This window comes from Mustelus asterias, chromosome 6 (genome assembly GCF_964213995.1).
Source record: "Mustelus asterias chromosome 6, sMusAst1.hap1.1, whole genome shotgun sequence".
Classification (NCBI taxonomy): Eukaryota; Metazoa; Chordata; class Chondrichthyes; order Carcharhiniformes; family Triakidae; genus Mustelus; species Mustelus asterias.
In genome coordinates, this window is record NC_135806.1 from 92,298,732 (window position 1) to 92,321,203 (window position 22,472).

Genomic DNA, 22,472 nt, shown 5'->3' on the forward strand with positions numbered 1-22,472 from the left:
AGTTCAGAAAAAGAGGACTGCAGATATCTTGGAGGGTTATGTCCTGGAAAAGATTACAAAGGTAGGGAGGGACTAAGTCATGGTGGGATTTGAAAACGAGGATGAGGATTTTAAAATCAAAGCATCATTGAACTCTGAGCCAATGTATGTCAGTAAGTACAGGGGTGATGAGTGAACAATGAGTGCTGTGAGTTAGAGTATAGGCAGCAGAATGTTGGATGGCGTCAAGTTTACAGAGGGTTGAGTTTGGCAGGCTGGCCAGGGGTGCATTGGAATAGTCAAATCTAGAGGTGACAAAGGCATGGGTGAGGGGTTCAGAAACAGACAAGCTGAGTGAGGACAGAGCAAATGTTATGGTGGTGGAAATAGGCACTCTTAGCAACGGCATAGATCGGTGGTTGGAAGCTCAACTCGTGATCAAATATGACATCAACTTTAGGGAAGGAAGCGGCAGAGGCAGCTGATCTGATGGGCTCAATCTTGGGGATAAAGAAGTTCATGAGCTCCTCACACTTGTTGGAAGCGAGGGTTGGGCGGTGGGAGTGTTGTTTAAGCAGATGGTATACAGTAGAGGAAAGAAACTAAGGATTAGAGAGCAGCTTCATCATAGGAGAACAGAACCTAACAGTGCTTTAAGAGGTTGAGCTGGATCTGGTGCAGAATGGCTAAGCCAGTGTTTTGATGTGCTGAAAGTTGTAACTTTATGGAGATTATTCTGTGTAATAACTCTCATGTTTGAACATGAAGTATCTTGAGCTCGAAATGACCTTCAACGTCCCAACACCAGCCATGCAATCTCCTGGAAGAAGCAAGAAATGCAGTGTCAATAGGGGAGAAAAGGTTCTCTCCTCCCCTGATTCAGTCAGGGAGATTGCATTGACCATGCATACGTTGACAATCCAGTTATGATGTGTTCTCTGCCCCTGCCAACATTCAGTCCAACTCCACTTTGAAAACATGCAAAATGTGAGCACACACCACACTAGCTGGAACATATTCCAGACACTCACTACTGTCTTGGAACATAACAGCCTATTATACAGCCTACATTTACTCTTGGGTAGTTTAAATGCATGACCCCTAATCCTTTTCAATTGTGTCAATGTCTATCAATAAATATGCAATTTTTCCCTTTGATTATGATAAATTTGTTCTACTATTAGATAAGAACATATGAATGGATGCATCCTCAGACTAAGCGGTTGAAATTCAATATCTTGTTGACAACATATGAGATTTTGCTGAAGGACAAGGTGAGAATGCAACCAGCTACATGTAGTCATCACAAAAGAACATTTTCAATGCAAGTCTGCACTATACACTCACCCTAGTGATGTCCTTGAAAAGCTGTTATTTATTTTATAAAGTGTTACACTGAAGAAATCCTTCATATTTGTACGTATTTCTTGGTAACAAATCTCAGATTGTGATGATAAGCCAGTGAAACCATTTAGCATGCATTATTACATTAACATGCGAGGAAATCTCAAAGCTTAAGTTCAGAAATGCAGTTCATAGTGTTGAATGTTAATAGAACGTGATGTGACTTTAAAAAAATTATGAGCTAACATAAGAACATAAGAAATTAGGAGCAGGAATAGGTCATCTAGCCCCTCGAGCCTGCCCCGCCATTCAATAAGATCATGGCTGATCTGATAGTGATTTAGTTCCACTTACCCGCCGCTCCCCATAACCCTTAATTCCCTTATTGATCAGAAATCTTTCTACCTGTGACTTAAACATATTTAACGAGGTAGCCTCCACTGCTTCAATGGGCAGAGAATTCCAGAGATTCACTACCCTCTGAGAGAAGAAGTTTCTCCTCAACTCTGTTCTAAACTGACTCCCCCTTATTTTGAGGCTGTGTCCTCTAGTTTCCTTTCTAAGTGGAAAGAATCTCTCTGCTTCTACCCTGTCTAGCCCCTTCATTATCTTATATGTCTCTATAAGATCTCCCCTCAGCTTTCTAAACTCCAATGAGTACAGGCCCAATCTTCTCAATCTCTCCTCATAAGCTAACCCCCTCATCTCCGGTATCAACCTGGTGAACCTTCTCTGTACTCCCTCCAAGGCCAATATATCCTTCCACAAATAAGGGGACCAAAATTGCACACAGTACTCTAGTTGCGGCCTCACCAGTACCGAGTACAATTGCAGCAAGACCTCCCTGCTTTTATACTCCATCCCCTTCGCGATAAAGGCCAACATTCCATTTGCCGCCTCGATCACCTGCTGCACCTGCAAACTGCGTTTTTGCGATTCATGCACAAGGACCCCCAGGTCCCTCTGCACAGTAGCATGTTGTAATTTTTCACCATTTAAATAATAGTCCATTTTACTATTAAGGACCGTTAAAACCGATTCTTCTGATGAGGACCAGATTTAGATTTACAGAAGGTCTTTAAATATTTTCAAAAAATAATTTCTGCTGATCTCCAATCACTAAAATTTCCCTGTTTTGCAATGGGAAGTAACAAAGTAAATTGACAGTGTAATTGAATAAGAACAAAATGCTGGAATTATTCAGCAAGTCCGGCAGCATCTGTGAAGAGAGAAATAAAATTAACATTTCCAGGTAAGGACTAGAAAGAACTGTTGGAAGACCATTGCTCTGTAATGGAGGTCATAGAGATTTACAGCATGGAAACAGGCCCTTTGGCTCAACTTGTCCATGCCACCCTTTATTTTAAACCCCTAAGCTGGCCCCAATTGCATTTGGCCCATATCCCTCTATACCCATCTTACCCACGTAACTGTCTAAATGCTTTTTAAAAGAGACAATTTTACCCACCTCTACTACTACCTCTGGCAGCTTGTTCCAGGCACTTGCCACCCTCTGTGTGAAAATATTGCCCCTCTGGACCCTTTTGCATCTCTCCCCTCTCAGCTTAAACCTATGCCTTCTAGTTTTAGACTCCCCTACCTTTGGGAGAAGATATTTGACTATCTAGCTGATCTATGCCCCTCATTATTTTATAGACCTCTATAAGATCACCCCTCAGCCTTCTACGCTGCAGAGAAATAAGTCCCAATCGATCCAACCTCTCCTTATAACTCAATCCATCAAGTCCCGATTGCATCCTAGTAAATCTTTTCTGCACTCTTTCTAGTTTAATAATATCCTTTCTATAATAGGGTGACCAGAACTGTACACAGTATTCCAAGTGTGGCCTTACCAATGTCTTGTCCAACTTCAACAAGACGTCCCAACTCCTGTATTCAATGTTCTGACCAATGAAACCAAGCATGCTGAATACCTTCTTTACCACTCTGTCCACTTGTGACTCCACTTTCAAGGAGCTATGAACCTGTACCCCTAGATCTCTTTGTTCTGTAACTCTCCCCAACGCCCTACCATTAACTGAGTAAGTCCTGCCCTGGTTCAATCTACCAAAATGCATCACCTCACATTTATCTAAATTAAACTCCATCTGCCATTCGTCAGCCCACTGGCCCAATTCACCAAGATCCCGTTGCAATCCGAGATAACCTTCACTGTCCACTATGCCACCAATCTTGGTGTCATCTGCAAACTTACTAACCATGCCTCCTATATTCTCATCCAAATCATTAATATAAATGACAAATAACAGTGGGCCCAGCACTGCTCCCTGAGGCACGCCGCTGGTCACAGGCCTCCAGTTTGAAAAACATCCCTCTACAACCGCCTTCTGTCATCAAGCCAATTTTGTATCCATTTAGCTACCTCACCCTGGATCCCATAAGATTTAACCTTATGTAACAACCTACCATGCGGTACCTTGTCCAAGGCCTTGCTAAAGTCCATGTAGACAACATCAGCTGCACTGCCCTCATCTGTCTTCTCGGTTACCCCTTCAAAAAACTCAATCAAATTTGTGAGACATGATTTTCCATTCACAAAGCCATGCTGACTGTCGCTAATCAGTCCTTGCATCTCTAAATGCCTGTAGATCCTGTCGATTGAAATGCCTTCCAACAACTTACCCACCACAGATGTGAGGCTCACTGGCCTGTAGTTCCCAGGCTTTCCCCTGCAGCCCTGTTGATCCTTAAGAGGCCCTACTCTCTCCCTAGTTACTCTTTTAGCCTTTATGTATTTGTAGAAGCCCTTTGGATTCTCCTTTGCCTTATCTGCCAAAACAATCTCGTGTCCCCTTTTTGCCCTCCTGATTTCTCTCTTAACTCTACTCCTACATCCCCTATACTCTTCAAGGCATTCACTTGATCCCAGCTGCCTATGCAAGTCATGTGCCTACTTCTTCTTCTTGACCAGGGCCTCAATATCCCGAGTTATTAGCTCTTTCTTCACAGATGCTGCCTAATCTTTTGGGTATTTGCAGCGTTTTGGTTTTATTTCAGATTTGCAACATCTGTTTTACTTTGCATTTTTGAATGCTTCTTTTCACCTCTGAAACGTGAGTCACAGTGTACCGAGCATTGATCATTTCACATTTTCAGCACACTAGAGAAAAGACTGCTCAGTAACCAAGCTGTTTCATTCGGAGACCAGATAGTTGCTGTGGGAAAATAGAAAGTCACGTGGTGATAAAGGATATTCTCCAGACAACAGGATTGCAACACATTATTGCAATAAGATTAACAAAAATTTCACTTTAAGATTCTTGATATTGGGCCTCTGAATATGATGTAAACTTTGGGAAAGAGTTGTGATGGGTAAGTGGATAAACACATCCTAGTGTGGTAGCCACTTTCACTGCTGTGAAAGATCCAAGATTTGGGTCCATTTGAGAAGTTTACAAAATTCCTGGAGCAATCATAGAATCGCTACAGTGCAGAAAGAGGCCATTTGGCCCATTGAGCCTACACCGAAACAATCTGACCCAGGCCCAATCCCCGTAACCCCACGTATTTAGCCTGCTAATCTCCCTGACACTAAGGGCAATTTAGCAGAACCAATCAACCTAATATGCATATCTTTGGACTGTGGGAGGAAACCGGAGCACCCGGAGAAAACCCACGCAGACACTGGGAGAACATGCAAACTCCACACACAGTGACCCAAGGCTGGAATCAAATCCGGGTCCCTGGCGTTGAGGCAGCAGTGTTAACCACTGTGCCACCTTGCCACAAGGGAGAGGAAACTCAGTTGTTAACAAATGAGCTGTGTTTGAAAGTGTTTAAATATGTCTGTCATGGAAGGTCAAGATCTGGCTGAGCTCAGAGCCCTGTCGGACATTGTCTAAGATGCTGCACAAACAGCTGGCAATTTGGTTGAGCTACAGAGTGGATCTCCAACCTTTGCAGCTATATCCAAACATGAGCTTCTGGACTCTACAGTTCCGTCATTTTAATGTTGAGTTTTTAGTCCCCTGAATAGAAACAATGCAGCATTAAGTGTTGGTAAAATCCATTCCAGGATTTTGAACCCTATTCACGTAAAAGTTCAAAATGTGAAACATGTCAGTGAGTGTAGGTTTCAAGTAGTATATTACAGTTTAACATTTTGTTTCAGTCATTCCTTGGAGGTGTAAACTGGTCTTTCATTGGAGTGGACGAAGCCCATCGTCTGAAGAATGATGACTCTCTCCTTTATAAAACCATGATGGATTTTAAGTCGAATCACAGGCTGCTCATAACGGGGACTCCGCTCCAAAACTCACTCAAAGAACTCTGGTCCCTCCTTCACTTCATCATGCCAGAGAAGTAAGTTTGACTAAGAATTTGGGTTTGATCATATAGGGGTAGAAATGTAGGGATAAAGTTGTGTTGCAGCAATAAGGTTTAATTTCTTGTAGGAAAATATCTCAACTCAAGTGTCACAGTCAACATTTATGTCAACCAGCATCACACAAACAGATGTCCGGTCATTATCACATTGATGTTTTGTGGGATGTTGCTGTATTTCCTACATTACAACACAGCAAAACTGCTTCATTGGCTGTAAAACGGTTTGAGGCATCCTGAGGTTGAGAGTTTTATAAAAATGTGGGGTCTTTCTTTTAAATCTACTCTTTTGTTTATTCTTCCATCTCTTGCTCTTCACTATTGCTCTGCCTTCTTGAGTTCTCGTAGTACTGTGGACCATTTGAGCTTTTGCTTATCCAGTTGACTCAACGATAACGTTTTGTTTCGTTATTGCACTAATTCTTTTTTCCATTTGAAGTTAATTTAAGATCTTAATGTATTATTTGTCAGACGGTGGTTTTTAAAACAATTTTATAAGATGTGTGTCAGTCTGTTGTGTTTTACTTACGTAATTTCAGTAAATGCACAACCTGACACCAGAATTAAAAAGTTAAATTAGTTTCTGCTAAATTTTGGTGCCTTGTTCTTCTTCCGCAGCTCAGAGTATAAAAGTAATGGCCCATTGTTTCACAAAATTAAGGCTGAGGAATAGAAGGGCATGTCAGTTGTGAGGGAGCATCTGCAATTAATCTGGTGGTCCCATATGTATTAATATTTACTGAAATTTTTATTCATTGAAAGTTAACAATTTAACCTATCTCAGTTTGTTGACACACAACTTGGTATTTGGATTACCAAATGCATGAAATACTATCTCTTCTACCTGTGAAACAAACCTTTATAACTGGGTTTTGTTCCTGGCAAGTGGTCATAGGGAAAATGTTAGAAGTTATTATTAAAGATGTTGTAACATGGCACTTTGATAAATTCAAGGTTACCAGGCAGAGTCAACATGGTTTTGTGAGAGGGAAATCATGTTTAATAAATTTATTGGAGTTCTTTGAAGAAGTAGTAGGTGTGTGTGCATAAAGGGAAACCGGTGGATGTGCTGCATTTGGATATTCAGAAAGAATTTGATAAGGTGCCTCATTTAAAGATTGTAAAATCTAAGTTCCCGGTGGGAGGTGGGGGTAATATATTGGCTTGGGTAGAAGATTGGCTAACTAACAGGAAACAGAGGGTGGCCATGAATGGGTCCTTGTTGACAGGACGTGATGAGTGATGTGCCACAGCGATCAGTTCCAGCGCCTCAGCTCTTTCCAATTTAGATAAATGATTTGAATGAAGGGACAAGGTATGGTTGTGAAATTTGCTGATGACAACAGGATAGCTAGGAAAGTAAGTTGTGATGGGGCGTAATGAAGCCACAAAACAGTATAGGCAAGTTAGGTGTGTGGGAAAAGATCTGGCAAATGAAGATTAATGTGGGGGAGCGTTTGATTGTCTCTTATGGCAGGAAGAATAGGAAAGAAACATATTAACTAAATCGTGAGAGGGTGCAGAGGGATTGAGGCATCCTAGTGCATGAATCACAATAGGCTAGTATATTGGTCCAGCAAGAAATTGTGAAAGCTAATAGAATGTTATCATTTATTATGATGGGAATTGATTACAAAAATAGGGAAGTTGTGCTTCAGTTGTACAGGGCATTAGTGAGACCACATCTGGAGTACTGTATACATGATTGGTCTCCTTACTTAAGGAAAGATGTAAATGTATTGAAAGCAGTTCGGGGAAGGTTTACTAGATTAATACCTGAAATGGGCAGGTTGTCTTGAGAGTAAAGGCTGGACAGGTAAGTTTGTATCTGCTCGTGTTCAGAAGAGTAACTGGCAATTTGATTGAAACATATGAAGATCATGAGGAATGGACATGGAAAGGATGTTTCCTCTTGTGGGAGAAGCTAGAACTAGGGGGCCACTGTTTTAAAAATAAGGGGTCACCCATTTAAGACAGAGATGAGGAAACTTTTTTTCTCTGAGGGCTGAGACTTTGAATTCTCTTCTTCAAAAGATAGTTGAAGCAGCGTCTTTGAATATCTTTAAGACAGAAGTTGATAGTTTCTTGATGAGAAAGGGGGTTAAAGGTTCTCGGAGGTAGGCAGGAATGTGATTTTTGACCAAGTACCTTGGTTGATTTTTATGAACAAAATTAATTATTTAGAGCATGTTTTTGTCAACTGAATCATTGCTGAGGTCAGCTTAGCCTTTCAATGTGTAGAGAATTTGTTATTGTGGCATTGACAATCATAAGAGTTAAATTGTCAGGAAAACTTATGATCCAAAACATTGCTGCCAGTAATTTTATTTGAGTAGCTTATGTATGCAACTAAGTAAAAGCGATTTTTCTGTTTGGGGCGGGAAAAGATTTTCTTCCTGGGAAGTGTTTGAAGAGGAACATGGTAAAGGAAGAGAAGTTGGATACACAAGTCTTCACCGGGAACTGGAGCCATTCTTGCTGCGAAGAGTGAAAAAGGATGTTGAGAAATCTCTACCTGCTAAAGTTGAACAAATCTTACGAGTGGAGATGAGTGCAGTCCAAAAGCAATACTATAAGTAAGTAATGCCTCAGAAGAAAAAATTCCTTCCAATTTTTTTATTAGCAAAGCTGATATGTACAAAATCATTTTGAATTGGCTAATCTGAATGCCTGAATAGTATTTGCAAAACATATCTCAAAAATGAGGCACTAAATTAATTAAAAAGCTGCAAACGTTAGAGATATACAAATGACATTTGTAAGTAGAAATGGTAAATTAGTGTTTCAGGTGTCGAGACCCTCCTTCGGGATGTTTTACATACTGCCATGTTTTGCATTCTGGAGAAGGGCATGAAATGTTGATCTGTCTTTTCCCTTTTATTGATGCCAAAAGAGCTGTAAAAATGGGGTCAAAAGTACATAAACTTTGAGTCCCTTTGGAAGTGTATAGTGCATGGTGGCACAGTGGTTAGCACCACTGCCTCACAACGCCAGAGACCCGGGTTCGATTCCCGGCTTGGGTCACTTTCTGTGTGGAGTTTGCATTCTCCCTATGTCTGCTCCGGGTGCTCTGGTTTCCTCCCACAGTCCAAAGATATGCGGGTGAGGTGGATTAGCCATACTAAATTGCCCCTTAATATCAGGGGGACTAGCTAGGGTAAATGCATGGGGATAGGACCTAGGTGGATTGGGGTCGGTGCAGACCCGATGGGCTGAATGGCCTCCTACGATTCATAAAACATATTCGTAGGAGTGCTGAATTGATAAATGATGACCTATCAAACTCAAATGTTTAATTTTGACTTGGTATTAGGTAATGTTTGTGTGCAGAGCCATTAAGTTTTTAAAAGTTAAATAGCCTTCTATAAAATAAGCTATGATATGTAATTGGTTGACTGTAATTACTGCTCCTTTTTTGTTTTAATGTTAGTGTTTTTTTTTCTTGCAATGCAATAGATGGATTTTAACCAGGAATTACAAAGCTTTGAGCAAAGGGTGTAAAGGGAGCACTTCCGGCTTTCTCAATATCATGATGGAACTTAAAAAGTGTTGCAACCATTGCTACCTCATTAAACTGCCAGAAGATGATTTCTATAACAGACAGGAGGCCTTACAGGTATGTGCATGTATGTGCACCGTAGTGATCTGTATGTGCATGACTGTATGTGCTTGCATTTTGGACTAATTACATGCCCTGTGAGTGAGAGATTTTTTAAAAATCGAAAGTATTTAAGACTTAACTGTTGTGATGATTTGTTTTTATGTGGGTCAAAAAAAAATCTGAACTTGATTTGTCACTTCACTGCCCAAGAAATCCAAATCGAATAAGTTTAGAATGCGTCTTTCACATTGCAGCTCCTGTGACTTAATTGGAAAGAGTAAGAACGTCATCAGATGTTAACCTTAACAAATTCTTTTTGTGGGGCAGATGGAGTTAAACAATAATGGGACAATTCTATGGTCACTTTTTTTAATAGATTGCAGCTTTTTATTTCAAACTTTTTAAAAAATGGATTTTCAAGTTGCCATGCTGGGATTTGAACACTCATTCTCTGGATTATTGATGTAGGCACAGTAAGTGCCAACGCCGGCATCTCCACATCCTTACTGTGCTTACCCCAGTCCAACGCCGGCATCTCCACATTATTATTAATGTAGGCCCATAAATTACTAACTCAGTAAGTAGCACTTACAGTGGGTAATTTTGACTTTGGGTTGTATGCCACCTGATTTTTGTTTAATTTACATCAGAAAGGGAAGTAGAGAGAATTGTTTAACGTCCAGCTGGGCTGATACTGCCCATTTTCCAAAATTTCACTCCCCTTGTCCTCATAACTAAGGCTGTATGGAAAAGTTCAATTTTTACCTGTGGTGTATCTGTGGACCCTTTTAGTGCTCAGACCTGTTGAATGAGAAAATTATGTTGATTGCTAAGTTTAGATATTTTTTTCTGGATACCCTTCTATGGAATATACACATCTGTTAGATTAATGAGTTATAACTCTACAATGAAACCTGCACAGATGTTAGCACTGCTGCCTCATAGCGCCAGGGACCCGGGTTCGATTCCCCACTTGGTTTACTGTCTGTGCGGAGTCTGCATGTTCTTTCTGTGGGTTTCCTCTGGATGCTCCGGTTTCCTCCCGCAGTCTGAAAAACGTGCCGGTTAGGTGCATTGGCTATGCTAAATTCTCCCTCAGTGAACCCGAATAGGCGCTGGAGTGTGGAGGGGATTTTCACAGGAACTTCATTGCAGTGTTAATGTAAGCCTACTTGTGACACTGATAAATAAACTTTAAACTCATGATTTGCTTAACAATATTCAGAATCATAGTGTGCATTATGATTTGTTTCCCTTTTAACTCTTGACAGAAAAAACCAGAGAAAATGCTCAGCATCCATTTATGAATTTGAAATGAATGTTATTATAATGCATTAAGACATTGTAAAATTAACCATTGTTTATGTAGATCATTCAATTAGCAATGCATTTAACTGAGACAATATGGAGATCTCTTGTTTCATTTGAGTCACTTTTTTTCCTGATTTCTTGTTTTCCTAGCATTTGATCCGTAATAGTGGGAAGTTGATACTGTTGGACAAGCTGCTTTGTCGACTAAAGGAGCGAGGCCACAGAGTTCTTATTTTCTCTCAGATGGTTCGGATGCTGGACATTCTAGCAGAATATTTGAAATGCCGACAGTTTTGTTTCCAGGTCAGTATTCTCACTCGAACTGAGAAAGTGTTGAGAAAATGTACGCGTAACCGTGGATGGTAGTGCATTTGTTCTTGCACCTCCTTTCAGACTCATCCTACTGTGCTTTTTATGAATGGCAGTTGAACAAAATTAAGACGCACGTCAGCATAGTGGAGTGTCAGTATGTGGCTCATGGAATGAAAGGGCACAGGGTTAATTTCTTCATCTTCAACCCATTCTGTTGAGTTCCTAACCTTAACCAAGTTGCATGTGGTGGTCCTAAATGGAGGTTAGATATTTTCTTACTGAATGAAAATTGGCATGTAAAAAATGTCCTGCCCTGAAATATCACAATGGAGATGCCGACGTTGGATTGGAGTGGGCACAATAAAAAGTCTCACAACACCAGATTAAAGTCCAACAGGTTTATTTGGTATCACCACTCACCTGATGAAGGAGCAGCGCTCCGAAAACTCATGATACCGAATAAACCTGTTGGACTTTAACCTGGTGAAGTGAGACTTCTTACTTAAATATCATAGCAGGATTGGAAAGAAGTTTCAAAAGTGCCATTGTACAGATCCAACAAACATCTTATCGGAATGAATACTGAAAATCTGCAAATGCTTGCAGACAGATTTTTGCTGCAAGTCACAAAGTGGCATTGTAATTCAGAATACACCTGGTGCCTGGTCTCATCTGGGCTCTGAACTGAATGAACGTTATATATCTCTGCACAGTGGGTTAACCCTGGGTTACTCTTGCAGTGATCTGGGTAACATTAGGAAAGGATTGCAAGTAGCCTATTCTTCATGTTAGAAATGGGTGTGTTCTTTGGGGAGAAAATAGAGTCATTTTGTAGTGGCATTCTTTGAATTGTGAAGTGATACAATTTGATAGACTTTAGGAGTGGTAATATAAACTAACTGGTGCAATTTTAAGGAATAGAAAGACCGGAGTACTCGCTGTAACAATTTGTTGAAGGTGGCAGAACAAGTTGCTGAGGCTGATTTAACATTATGGAAGGACAAGAAGCTAGAACAAGGGTTGTTAATGAAGGATCACTTTATACAATAGTGAAAAATTACCTTAGTTCTAAGGATCAAGATGTAGAATCAGTTTGGATAGGGATAAGAAATAGCTTAGACAAGAAGATAATTGTGGGATTAGTTTACCAGCCTCCTAACAGTAACAATATGTAGGATGGGCTATACAGGAAATATTGATGGGGATTTGTAAGAAAGGCATTGCAATAATCGGGTGATTTCAATTTGGGTATAGATTGGACAAATCAGATTGATAAAGATAGCCTGGAAGATGAGTTCATGGTGTTTTTGGGACAACTTCTGAGGGCAGCACATTCGAGGAGGTTATAGCAGGGCACTTAGAAAATCTTAACGCAGTCAGACAGTCGATATGGTTTTGTGAAAAGCCGTCATGTTGGTTCAATTTATTAGAATTCTTTGGGGAAGTAGCAAGTAACATGGATAAAGTGGAACCTGTGGGTGCAGTGTACTTGGGTTTTCCAGAGAAGTTTGGGGTTAGCTTAGATGGGCGTTTTGGTCGCAAGGAGCAGTTTGGGCTGAAGGGCCTGTCTCTGCCATAGATTCTATGATTCTATAAGGTCCACATCAAAGATTACTACACAAAATGAGAGCTCGGTGTAGGAGATAACATTAGTATGGATAGAGGATTGGTCAACCAGCAGAAAGCAAAGAGTAGGGATAAATGTCATTGAGCTGTAACTAGTGGAGTGCCACAGGGATCAGTGCTGGGACCTCAGCTATTTGCAGTCTGTATTAATGACTTGGATGAAGGGACTGAATGTGTAGTTGTGTGCTGATGACACAAAGCTAGGTAGAAAAATAAATTGTGAGGATATAAAGAGTTTACAAAGATATTTTGATAGGTTAACAATGAGAAGAACATTTTCAGATGAAGTGTAACATGGGAATATGTGGACTCGTCCACTTTGGCAGAAAGGATAGAAAAACAGAACTATGCAGGACAGAAGCATCCATGTGACCAGGTACAAGAATCACAGCAATTGATTAAGAAGGCAGATAGAATGTTTTTGTTTGTGCAAGGGGAGCAAAATTATAAAGTAGGGATGCTTTGCAGTTCAGAGATGGTTCGCTCGCCTGATTCTTGGCTGTGAAGGGGTTATCGCACGAGGAAAGGTTGGGCCCGTGCATATTGGAGTTTAGAAGAATGAGAGGTGATTTATTAAAATGTATAAGATCATGAAGGGACTTGACAGGGCTGATGCTGATTTAATGTTTTCCCTGATGAAGGAGATGAGAATTAGGGGCCACAGTTCAAAAAAGAGTCTCCCATTTAAAACAAAGATTAGAATTTTTTTCTCTGACGGTCATTAGTGTGTGAGATTCTCTTCCCCAGAGAACAAAGGAGGCTGGGTCATTGAATATTTTTAAGGCTGAGTTAGATAGAAGGTGGGATTTTCCAGTCCGGCCAGAGGCAGGGATTGTCGCGGGACTGGACTGAAAAAAGTTTAAAATTTATTTATTCGTGTCACAAGTAGGCTTACATTAACACTGCAATGAAGTCAGTGAAAATCTCCTAGTCGCCACCCTCGGGCACCTGCTTGGGTACAATGAGGGAGAATTTAGCATGGCCAATGCACCTAACCAGCACGTCTTTCGGACTGTGGGAGGAAACCGGAGCACCTGGAGGAAACCCACACAGACGTGGGGAGAATGTGCAGACTCCACACAGACATTCCCAAGCCGGGAATTGAATCTGGGTCCCTGGCACTATCAGGCATCAGTGCGAGCCAAAAGAAGTATTGTATCCAATTCTGGGCGCCACATTTTAGGAAGAATGTCAAAAAAGAGAGACCTGCATTTATATAGCTCCTTGTGTGATCACAGCCATTGTTATAAAGTGGACAGCAGAGAAGATTTTTAAGAATTGCATTGGGGATGTCAGTAATATGGAGTGACTCGTGAAGTTGAGATTGCTCCCCTTAAGAGTAGAAAGGGTGATGGGAGATTGAATAAATTTTTAGAGCTTCAGAGGGAAGCTGTTTACACAGACAGAAATGTCAGTAACCAGTAGAAATGGATTTATGATGATTGGTAAAAGAACCAGAAGGGTGATCAGGATTTATTTAAATGTGATGAATTATGATGATCTGGAATGCAAAACATGAAAAGATGATGGAAGCAGATTCATTGATGATTTCCAAATGGGAATTGGATAAATACTTGAAAAGCAAATATTTTCAGGGCAGTGGGGAAGGAACAGAAGTGTGAGACTACTTGAATAGCTTTTGAAAGAGCTGGCACTAGCAAGGTGGTCTGAATGGCCTCCTGTTGCATCTCATGATTCCATGGTCTTATTTTAACTTATTGAACTATATTTTCACTTTAATTTGCAGTTTTATTTATAGGATTGAGCCTTTTCCAGCGAAATAACTGCTTTTAACATTGGGGAAAAAAAATACTTGCTTGTGACATAGTGGATGTAAAAATGGATAGGTTTGAGGATTAGAGGGTTAATCTTTGCGCTGATTTGCCTTTTCTCAGAATCACCGAATTGTTACGGTGCAGAAGGAGGCCATTTGGCCTCTGGTGTTTGTGCTGGCTTTCCAAATGAGCATCTTGACTTGGTGCCATTGCCCTGCCGTTTTCCTGCACCCTACTGTATCTATTCAAGTCATCACCTAATGCCCACTTGAATGCCTCGATTGAACCTGACTCCACCACACTTCCAGGCAATGCATTCCAGACTCAAACCACTTGTGCGAAAAAGTTCTTTCTCGCATCACACTTGCTTCTTTTGCAAATCACTTTAAATCTGTGCCCTCTTATTTTTGATTCTTTTATGAGCGGGAACAGCTTCTCTCTATCTACGCTGTCCAGCCCCCTCATGATTTTGAACAACTCTATCAAATCTCTTGGCTTTTTTCTCTCCAAGGTGGACAGCCCCAACCTCACCAGTCTATCCTCATAACTGATGTCTCTCATCCCTAGAACCATTATTGTAAACCTCTTCTGCACTCTCTCCAGTGCGTTCACATCCTTCCTTTAGTGTGGCACCCAGAACTGTGCACTGTATTCCAGCTGAGATCTAAATATTATCTCATCCTTCACTTACGTCTTACATTATGATGAATAGACTGTGTCCATTTGCAAAGGACAAATCTGAGGGATAGTTATTTTTTAGGATTTTTTTTCTGCATTTCACTAACACGCCTTACACTAATGCTAACTGGTCTTTCTGTTACAGCGTCTAGACGGATCCATTAAGGGAGAGCTGAGGAAGCAGGCACTGGACCATTTCAATGCAGAAGGATCAGATGTAAGACTTTTTGTGTGCGCGTGCATGAGAGTGAGAAATAGGGCAAGAAATAAAGAGATTTATCCCCTCTTCGGATGGCTGTGGATTTGAATCCCAAGGTTTGACTCTGCCTGTTTTGTTCAGCTGAGTTTCACCTGGTCGTAGCCAGGCCATATGAGGAATAAATGATGTCCATCATCCAATCAATACATTTTCTGCCAGCCAGTTAGAGTGGCACCGACATTACTTGAGGGGCAAACCCATGGCTCAGTTCATCCTCCATTCACTACTTTATGTTGGTGAACAGCAACCAGAGGAAAGAGAAAGGTGGGGGAAATGATTCATTTAAATTTTCTGAACTTATCATGTTCTGAAGTGAGACAGAGTGACTGCTATCAATTTGTTGTCATTCAAGTTACAACTATTGCAAACCTTTTCCTGTCCCTGTCATTTTTATTCACAGGTCTGGTGTGAAGAGTTATCCCTGAAATGTTTATCTTTCTGTTTCAGATGCTGTTGGATCTGTTGTACAGTTCTAGCATTTCTATATCTTTGTTTCTGATTTAAGTCTGATAGCGTAGTTACTGTTAGTGATTGGGAGAGTGCCTCAAGTCTGTTTGCTTTAGTGAAATGATTGTTTCTGACCTTTTAGAGATTCTTGTATGTGCGATAGCTGATGCTGCACTCTCTTCAAAAGAAAAACTCTCTGCCATAGGCTCTAGAAAAATGCCATGAGAGAATTTAGCTGCGTCAAAGGTTTGATTAAATAGTGCAAAAGTTTCAATACAGTTAACGTAGAAATATATTTAAATACGGCAGTTCCTGTTAACGTGGGAACTATTATCAAGTTCCTCAGTGTGGTTGTTGTAAACTACCCATGACTGAGGTTTTGTTATTCATATGACCCCTGTAGCTGATAGTGTTTCACATACTCGGGAACTGGAGTTGGTCCCACATAGGTGACACATAACTAATCAACCAGCCGCATACTGCCTTCCCATAATGGACCTGCCCTTGAGAGGAGAAATGGTCAAAATTTAAGCCACTTGTAACACTCAATTAAATCTCTCAATCTCTGCACTTCCGAGATCCACCCCAGTTTTTCTAATATCTCTGTGTAATTGAAGTTTTTCATTCCTGGTACCATTCTAGTTGATCTCTTTTGAAATCCTCTTCATAAAGTGTGGTGCCAGAAATGGGTGCAATACTTCAGCAGTAATTTAAATGGTTTATAAATTTGAACTTCTTTAAAGAACGCTCGATGCAATGTATTTATTGCTTTTAATCACTAAACAAGAAATGAACTTAATAAACCCCAACAACCAGCAGCAACTCTTCACCATGTCTTTGCTAACCATCTTGAAAACTGTAACCACATGCTGTAATGACTTCTGCGTGACATTTCTTTCAAGGAAAAGCACATCCTATATGATCAAACTTGATGCGCGAGGTAGAATTTACTTGATTTTTAAAAAACAAAATATCAAACATGTGCATTGTATAAACAGAGTCTAACATGCCGATGGGGGAAAAGAGCTGGTACTGAATTGAGTATTGTTGCACCTGTGAAACACACCTTGATAATTAATTTGCAAGTTGCTTTTCTCTTCCTTTTTGGAAAATTAAGGTTATTTAGCAGCTTCTATACATGTCTGAGGGATACATGGTCAGAAATTATTTGGATATGTTCGTAAGAGTTATTAAAGTAAACTTAATCTGTCAATTGTGTTTCTGTATTGCAGAATTCTGATTTAGCATTAGTCAATTTGTACATTTACTACTGCACATAAGGATTTGTTGAAATGTTTAATTTTACAATAGTTGGAAGGGGCAGAAAATTAGACGATCTAACCAGCTGTAGCTATTCAATCATAATGTATTGATGTCATTTTCACCGTTAGTTGGGAAAGGAGATGTTACTCGTACACAATTTGTGAAGAATCTGTTTTAGGAATTTGTCTCTTTATGATCGCAGGACTTCTGCTTTTTGCTGTCAACCAGAGCAGGAGGGTTGGGCATAAACCTGGCATCTGCAGACACTGTAGTTATTTTTGATTCAGACTGGAATCCACAGAATGATTTACAGGCGCAAGCGAGAGCTCACAGAATCGGTCAGAAGAAGCAGGTAACTATTTCCCTGTTGCTGGTCAAAGTACATCATAATGTTCATGTTTATGATTAACCACTGATTTTTAAAAAGTCATACTCCAAACTGGAAAATAGTTTGGTGACTAATTATCAAAGATGTATCATGTTTAGAAGCCTCGGTGATTTATCTGAACTCATCTTTCTAACCACCAACCTTGTGAAATTTAAAGTTTGATTTAAAATTTGTTTGTAAGGATATCATGTACATAATGCATCTTCCAGGTGAATATATATCGGCTAGTTACAAAGGGAACAGTAGAAGAAGAGATAATTGAAAGGGCAAAGAAAAAGATGGTGCTGGACCACCTCGTTATACAGCGAATGGATACAACAGGGAAAACTGTGCTACACACTGGCTCCAATCCTACAAGGTACGTAGCTATGTTTTTCTGAGTCATCATTTATGGCACCTGGACAAGTAGCTAAACAAATTAGTCATTTATTAAAGGTTATTGTTAGGAAACTCAATTAAATCTCTTGCCTTCAATTCTCTGATGTTGGTGTTATTATGGTATCTTTGTGCACCAGTAATTCACTGAGAAAAGAAGGCATTTCACATTTTGGCAACTTCAAAACCAATCACAGAGTCACTTTAATACTTGCGTCCTGTTTTGTCTTTTATTCTTTTCAACTTTGTGGCTGACATAGAATATGGGCTATTGCCCTGAATCTAGATTTCCCAAAGGTTTAGAAGAGTTTAGAAGGGGCGACACGGTAGCACAGTGGTTAGCACTGCTGCTTCACAGTGCCAGGGACGTGGGTTCGATTCCCGGCTCGGGTCACTGTCTGTGTGGAGTTTGCACATTCTCCTCGTGTCTGCGTGGGTTTCCTCCAGGAGCTCCAGTTTCCTCCTCCAGGAGCTCCGGTTTCCTCCCACAGTCCAAAGATGTGCGGGTAAGGTTGATTGGCTGTGCTAAAATTGCCACTTAGTGTCCTGAGATGCGTAGGTTAGAAGGATTAGCGAGTAAATATGTAGGGATATGGGGGTAGGGCCTAGGTGGGATTGTGGTCGGTGCAGACACGATGGGCCAAATGGCCTCTTTCTGCACTGTAGGGTTCCTATGATTCTAGTTGTCATCTGAAAAGACCACAGATCTGCTGGATCTGTCCTGAATCTAGCCTATTTAGCACAGTGTTAAGTGCATAACAGCATGATGGAGCACATCATCAAAGTATGCAGATGGCACCTCAATTCCACAAGGACTGCATGGTCACTCCTACCAATACTGTCCTAGACAAATGCATCTGGATTGGTGAGGACGAAGCCAAGTGGGTTTTATCTCTTGTTGGTTCTCATCCCACCTGCCATCAATCTTAAAAGATATGTTCTTCAGGACTTGGCCATCTTGGTCAGTCATGGACATAGAAATCTCCCACCTAGAGTAACGTCTGTGCCCATGACTCTTCTCAAATTCTTCCAAATGATGTTCAACATGGAGTTAGCAAATCATTAGCTGAGGAAAGGCAACTGATGATTTTCTTGCTCATGTTTAATTCGGTGTTTTGAGAGACCTGGTGCTTAATAAATGCTATTCTTTATTCAAATGTTTTCCAATTTCATGAATTACTGATTCACTGGGGTGACATTCTGACCAAAACAGCTGCAAAGATAGCAGAGTGGTCACCCTGTTGAAAGCTGGCACAGGGTTTTATCTTCATTTAAATGTCACTAAAGAATAGTTGGCACCAAATGGGCACCCTGCTGCCACTTATCAGTTCTGGGAGGTTGGAAACGTGGCCACAAGAGAGTAGCAGTCCCTGGAGGAATCTTGCTTGGGCAGGCAATGGGACAGAGTATTTTATCATCCCAAAATGGGAGCTTCTGTTCCTTTCCTGCCCTGAATAAACCAAAATGTAAGATTTCTTTAGTCTATTTTGAGCAGCCTCCAATGATCCCTTTTAAGGAGCACCTGGTAACTAGCAGTTTGATACAAATGTGAAGCCCATGTTCGGTGCATGCTCTGCTGATTTCTTCCTGGAAAATTGCAAACAAAAGTCCTACAACTGCTGGGACACCCCAACTTACTCAAGCCAGCAGGCAGAAATGGTACTCAACCCCTTGTAAGCTTAGCAGAAATATTTGCAAGGTAGGCCTTGGGCATCTATGAAGTTGGTAAATTGCCCCAACACTCCCACTATAATTTTTCTGTGTGCTTAAATCCGTTCTCAACAGTCGACCAACAGTTTAAAAATCGCCCCATTTAATTATTGCTTCGACTATGTTCCACAGTGATCATGAAACTCAGATATGCAAATGTGTAAGAAGTAATTTCTTTAAATTTATTCATTCATGGGATGTGAGTGTTGCAGGCAAGGCTATTATTTATTGTCCATGTCTAATTGTTCTTGAGAGAAGTGGATGGTGACCACTTGCTGCACCATTTTAGAGGGAAGTTAGAGACAAACGCATTGCTGTGGGTTTAGAATCATATATAGCACAGACCAGGTAAAAATATATATTTCTTTGGTAATTGGTGAACCAGTTAAGTTTTTATGGTAATCTCATTGTCACCATTTCTGAGCCTAGCAGTTTATTCCAATTTATTTAATTAACTCAGTTTAAATTGGGATGTAAACCCATGTTTGAATCATTAGTTCACTCGCATAACTACTGTATGTAGGTACTATTATAGTACCTATAATAGTATTATAGGTACTATCATACCTATAAATAATTTATGTTTGTAATGATTTGTATATGTTTCGATGCAGAACATAATTCTGTATTCGGATAATTTGTGTTTGGTCAGAGCTGAGATTATTACCCTTGTAGAGCCTCGTAGAATAAAGTGTGTTGAAATTTGCTGTTACTGATATATCTTTAATATATTTTACCGGCCCTGCACAGATTTAGGCACCAATTCAGCATAGGAATAATTTCACTTAAACCAAATGCATTTTACAAAGAAAATTACAGCGCAGGAACACAGGCCCTTTGGTCCTCCAAGCCTGCACCGACCATGCTGCCAATCTGAACTAAAACTCCCTACCCTAAAGAGCAAAAAAATTACAAAATTTTAATTTTGTATTAGATTGTTAAGCTGTGAAACTGCCCCCACCATTGCTGCTCATGAAAAGTCATATCGCTTCTTGACTCTAGTTTTATGTAGTTCAAAAGTGCTTTCAAGAGCCCAAGCTTTTGTAATTGCACTGCTGGATGTTTTCCACAGTCCATTTTAACACAGCATGGAGATTTTATACACCCACTATTACCTATTACTGAAACCTTAGTGACAAATATCACTCCTGTTGTCAGCACCTTCTAGTCATAATCGGTTTAAAAGGGTGCTCTGTGCACTGCTGCACTGTTTTGGTTAAACTTTAATATTCCATTTAAAGTTTTCTTTCAGTGCATAAGGACAAGGAACTTTGAAGTCTAGCTTTACTTTTGTTAAACTGTGAGAATATATGCAGTGTTGGAGTAATCTCTGCCACCTAGTAATTGCTCTTTATATGTTGATGTATTTGAGAGCACACTGTCCATATAGAGTTGTATTTTCTTGGCCAGAAAGAGAGAAATCTAAAAGCTCACCATTGCCAAAAAAAAGTAAATTTGATCTTGAATATTTATGTTGTTCCAATTTTAAGGTTTACATTAGTAGGATACTGACAGGTTCATGGTACAAGACAAGTTAATTTCAGAATGTTTTACCTCAGTGTAATTGTTTTTGTTCTGTCAATCCTCTAATAATGGTAAAATGTTTTATAAATCAAAGCTTCGTACAATAATAGCATTACCATCGCCAAACCTCCACTACTAACACTGGAGGCTGAGTTGGATTAGCCATTTAAATACTGTGGCTACAAGAGCAGGTCAGAGGCTGAGAATTCTACGACAAGTAACTCTTGACTCCCCAAAGCCTGCCCACAATCTATAAGTTAGAGCATGATGGAATGCTCACCAGTTGCCTGGATGAGTGCAGCTCCAACCACACTTGAGCTCAACCATCTGAGACAGAGCAACCTGTTTGATCGGCACCCTATCCGATACCTGAAACATTCACTGCCTCCACCACTGATGCATATTGGTCGCAGTATGTATCAACCGCAAGATGCACTGCAGCAACTTGCCTAGGCTCCTTTGACAGTACTTTCCCAATCTGTGGCCTCTACCAGCTTGAATGATAAGGGCAGCAGATCCATGGGAATGCCACCACCTGGAAGTTCCCCACCAAGTCACTGATCCTCTCTTCACAGTGGCTGGGTCAAAATCATGGAATGCACTGTGGGTGTACTGACGCCAGATGGACTCCAGCAATTCAAGAAGGCGGCTGAATGTCATCAGTTAGAGATGAGCAAGAGATGTTGACTCTGTTAATGGTTCTCACATCCCAAGATGGATATAAAGAAATCAATCCACTGACCAATTAAAAATTTTACTCCACTTTCATCTTTATAAATGCCGCAAAGAAATGATAAGAATTATTGTACACTTGAGACTCTATTGTAGAGAGAGGTTGTGTCCCAGAATTTCAATTAATTTTCAAATCTATTGTGGTTATCTGTAGGATTGTGATCAAAAATTTGAATTTTATTTGGTTCATCTCTTCTTATTTCAGTTCTACTCCTTTTAATAAAGAAGAGCTGGCAGCTATCCTCAAGTTTGGAGCCGAGGAGCTTTTCAAAGAACCAGAAGGAGAGGAACAAGAACCACAGGTAGCTAAACCACAGGAGTGACCTTATGTAGCGTCTTTCTTGCTTATTTTGAATTCGTCCCAGTCAATCTCTTTCGGGTGCTTTACTGATCTTGCCTCTAAGTAAATTCAAATTTCTTGATCAGAAGTTTATTTCCTACCAATTCATTCATCCTTCAGCGTTGAAGACAATAGCCAAAATACCGTGGCCCAGATTTTGTGGTAGTGATGATGGTGAAATTGAGCTTTTGCTAAGAATCTGTGGTTCTTACTTCCTGATTTACTGTCCATGAGAATGCTTCAATGTGATTGGCTGCTTATCTTGTTTGATATCATTATTGCTGCTTTGGAGCTTGATTGAGACTGACATCTGGAAGTTCACAGCTGACTGGCTCTGAAGATCACATCAGCTGTGCCTTTTTGAACTCTCATTGGCTGGGAGGATTTGCTGCAACTTGGTGAATTAGGAATGAGAATTGCAAGGATATTTCCATCAATGGCAAATAAAAAATTCCCCAGTGATT

General features: G+C 40.3%; 1 protein-coding gene across 3 annotated transcripts in view; it reads left to right on the top strand.

Moving 5' to 3' along the window:
* chd1 (chromodomain helicase DNA binding protein 1) overlaps positions 1-22,472 on the top strand; it is a 171,391-nt gene that overhangs the window by 110,995 nt on the left and 37,924 nt on the right. For all 3 annotated transcript variants that reach the window (XM_078214725.1, XM_078214727.1, XM_078214726.1), the window contains exons 13-21: positions 1,164-1,253; positions 5,456-5,646; positions 8,055-8,243; positions 9,124-9,283; positions 10,730-10,882; positions 15,116-15,187; positions 17,142-17,291; positions 17,537-17,685; positions 21,874-21,970. In XM_078214725.1, the coding sequence (XP_078070851.1) occupies positions 1,164-1,253; positions 5,456-5,646; positions 8,055-8,243; positions 9,124-9,283; positions 10,730-10,882; positions 15,116-15,187; positions 17,142-17,291; positions 17,537-17,685; positions 21,874-21,970 (1,251 nt within the window). The remainder of the gene's footprint in view (positions 1-1,163; positions 1,254-5,455; positions 5,647-8,054; positions 8,244-9,123; positions 9,284-10,729; positions 10,883-15,115; positions 15,188-17,141; positions 17,292-17,536; positions 17,686-21,873; positions 21,971-22,472) is intronic.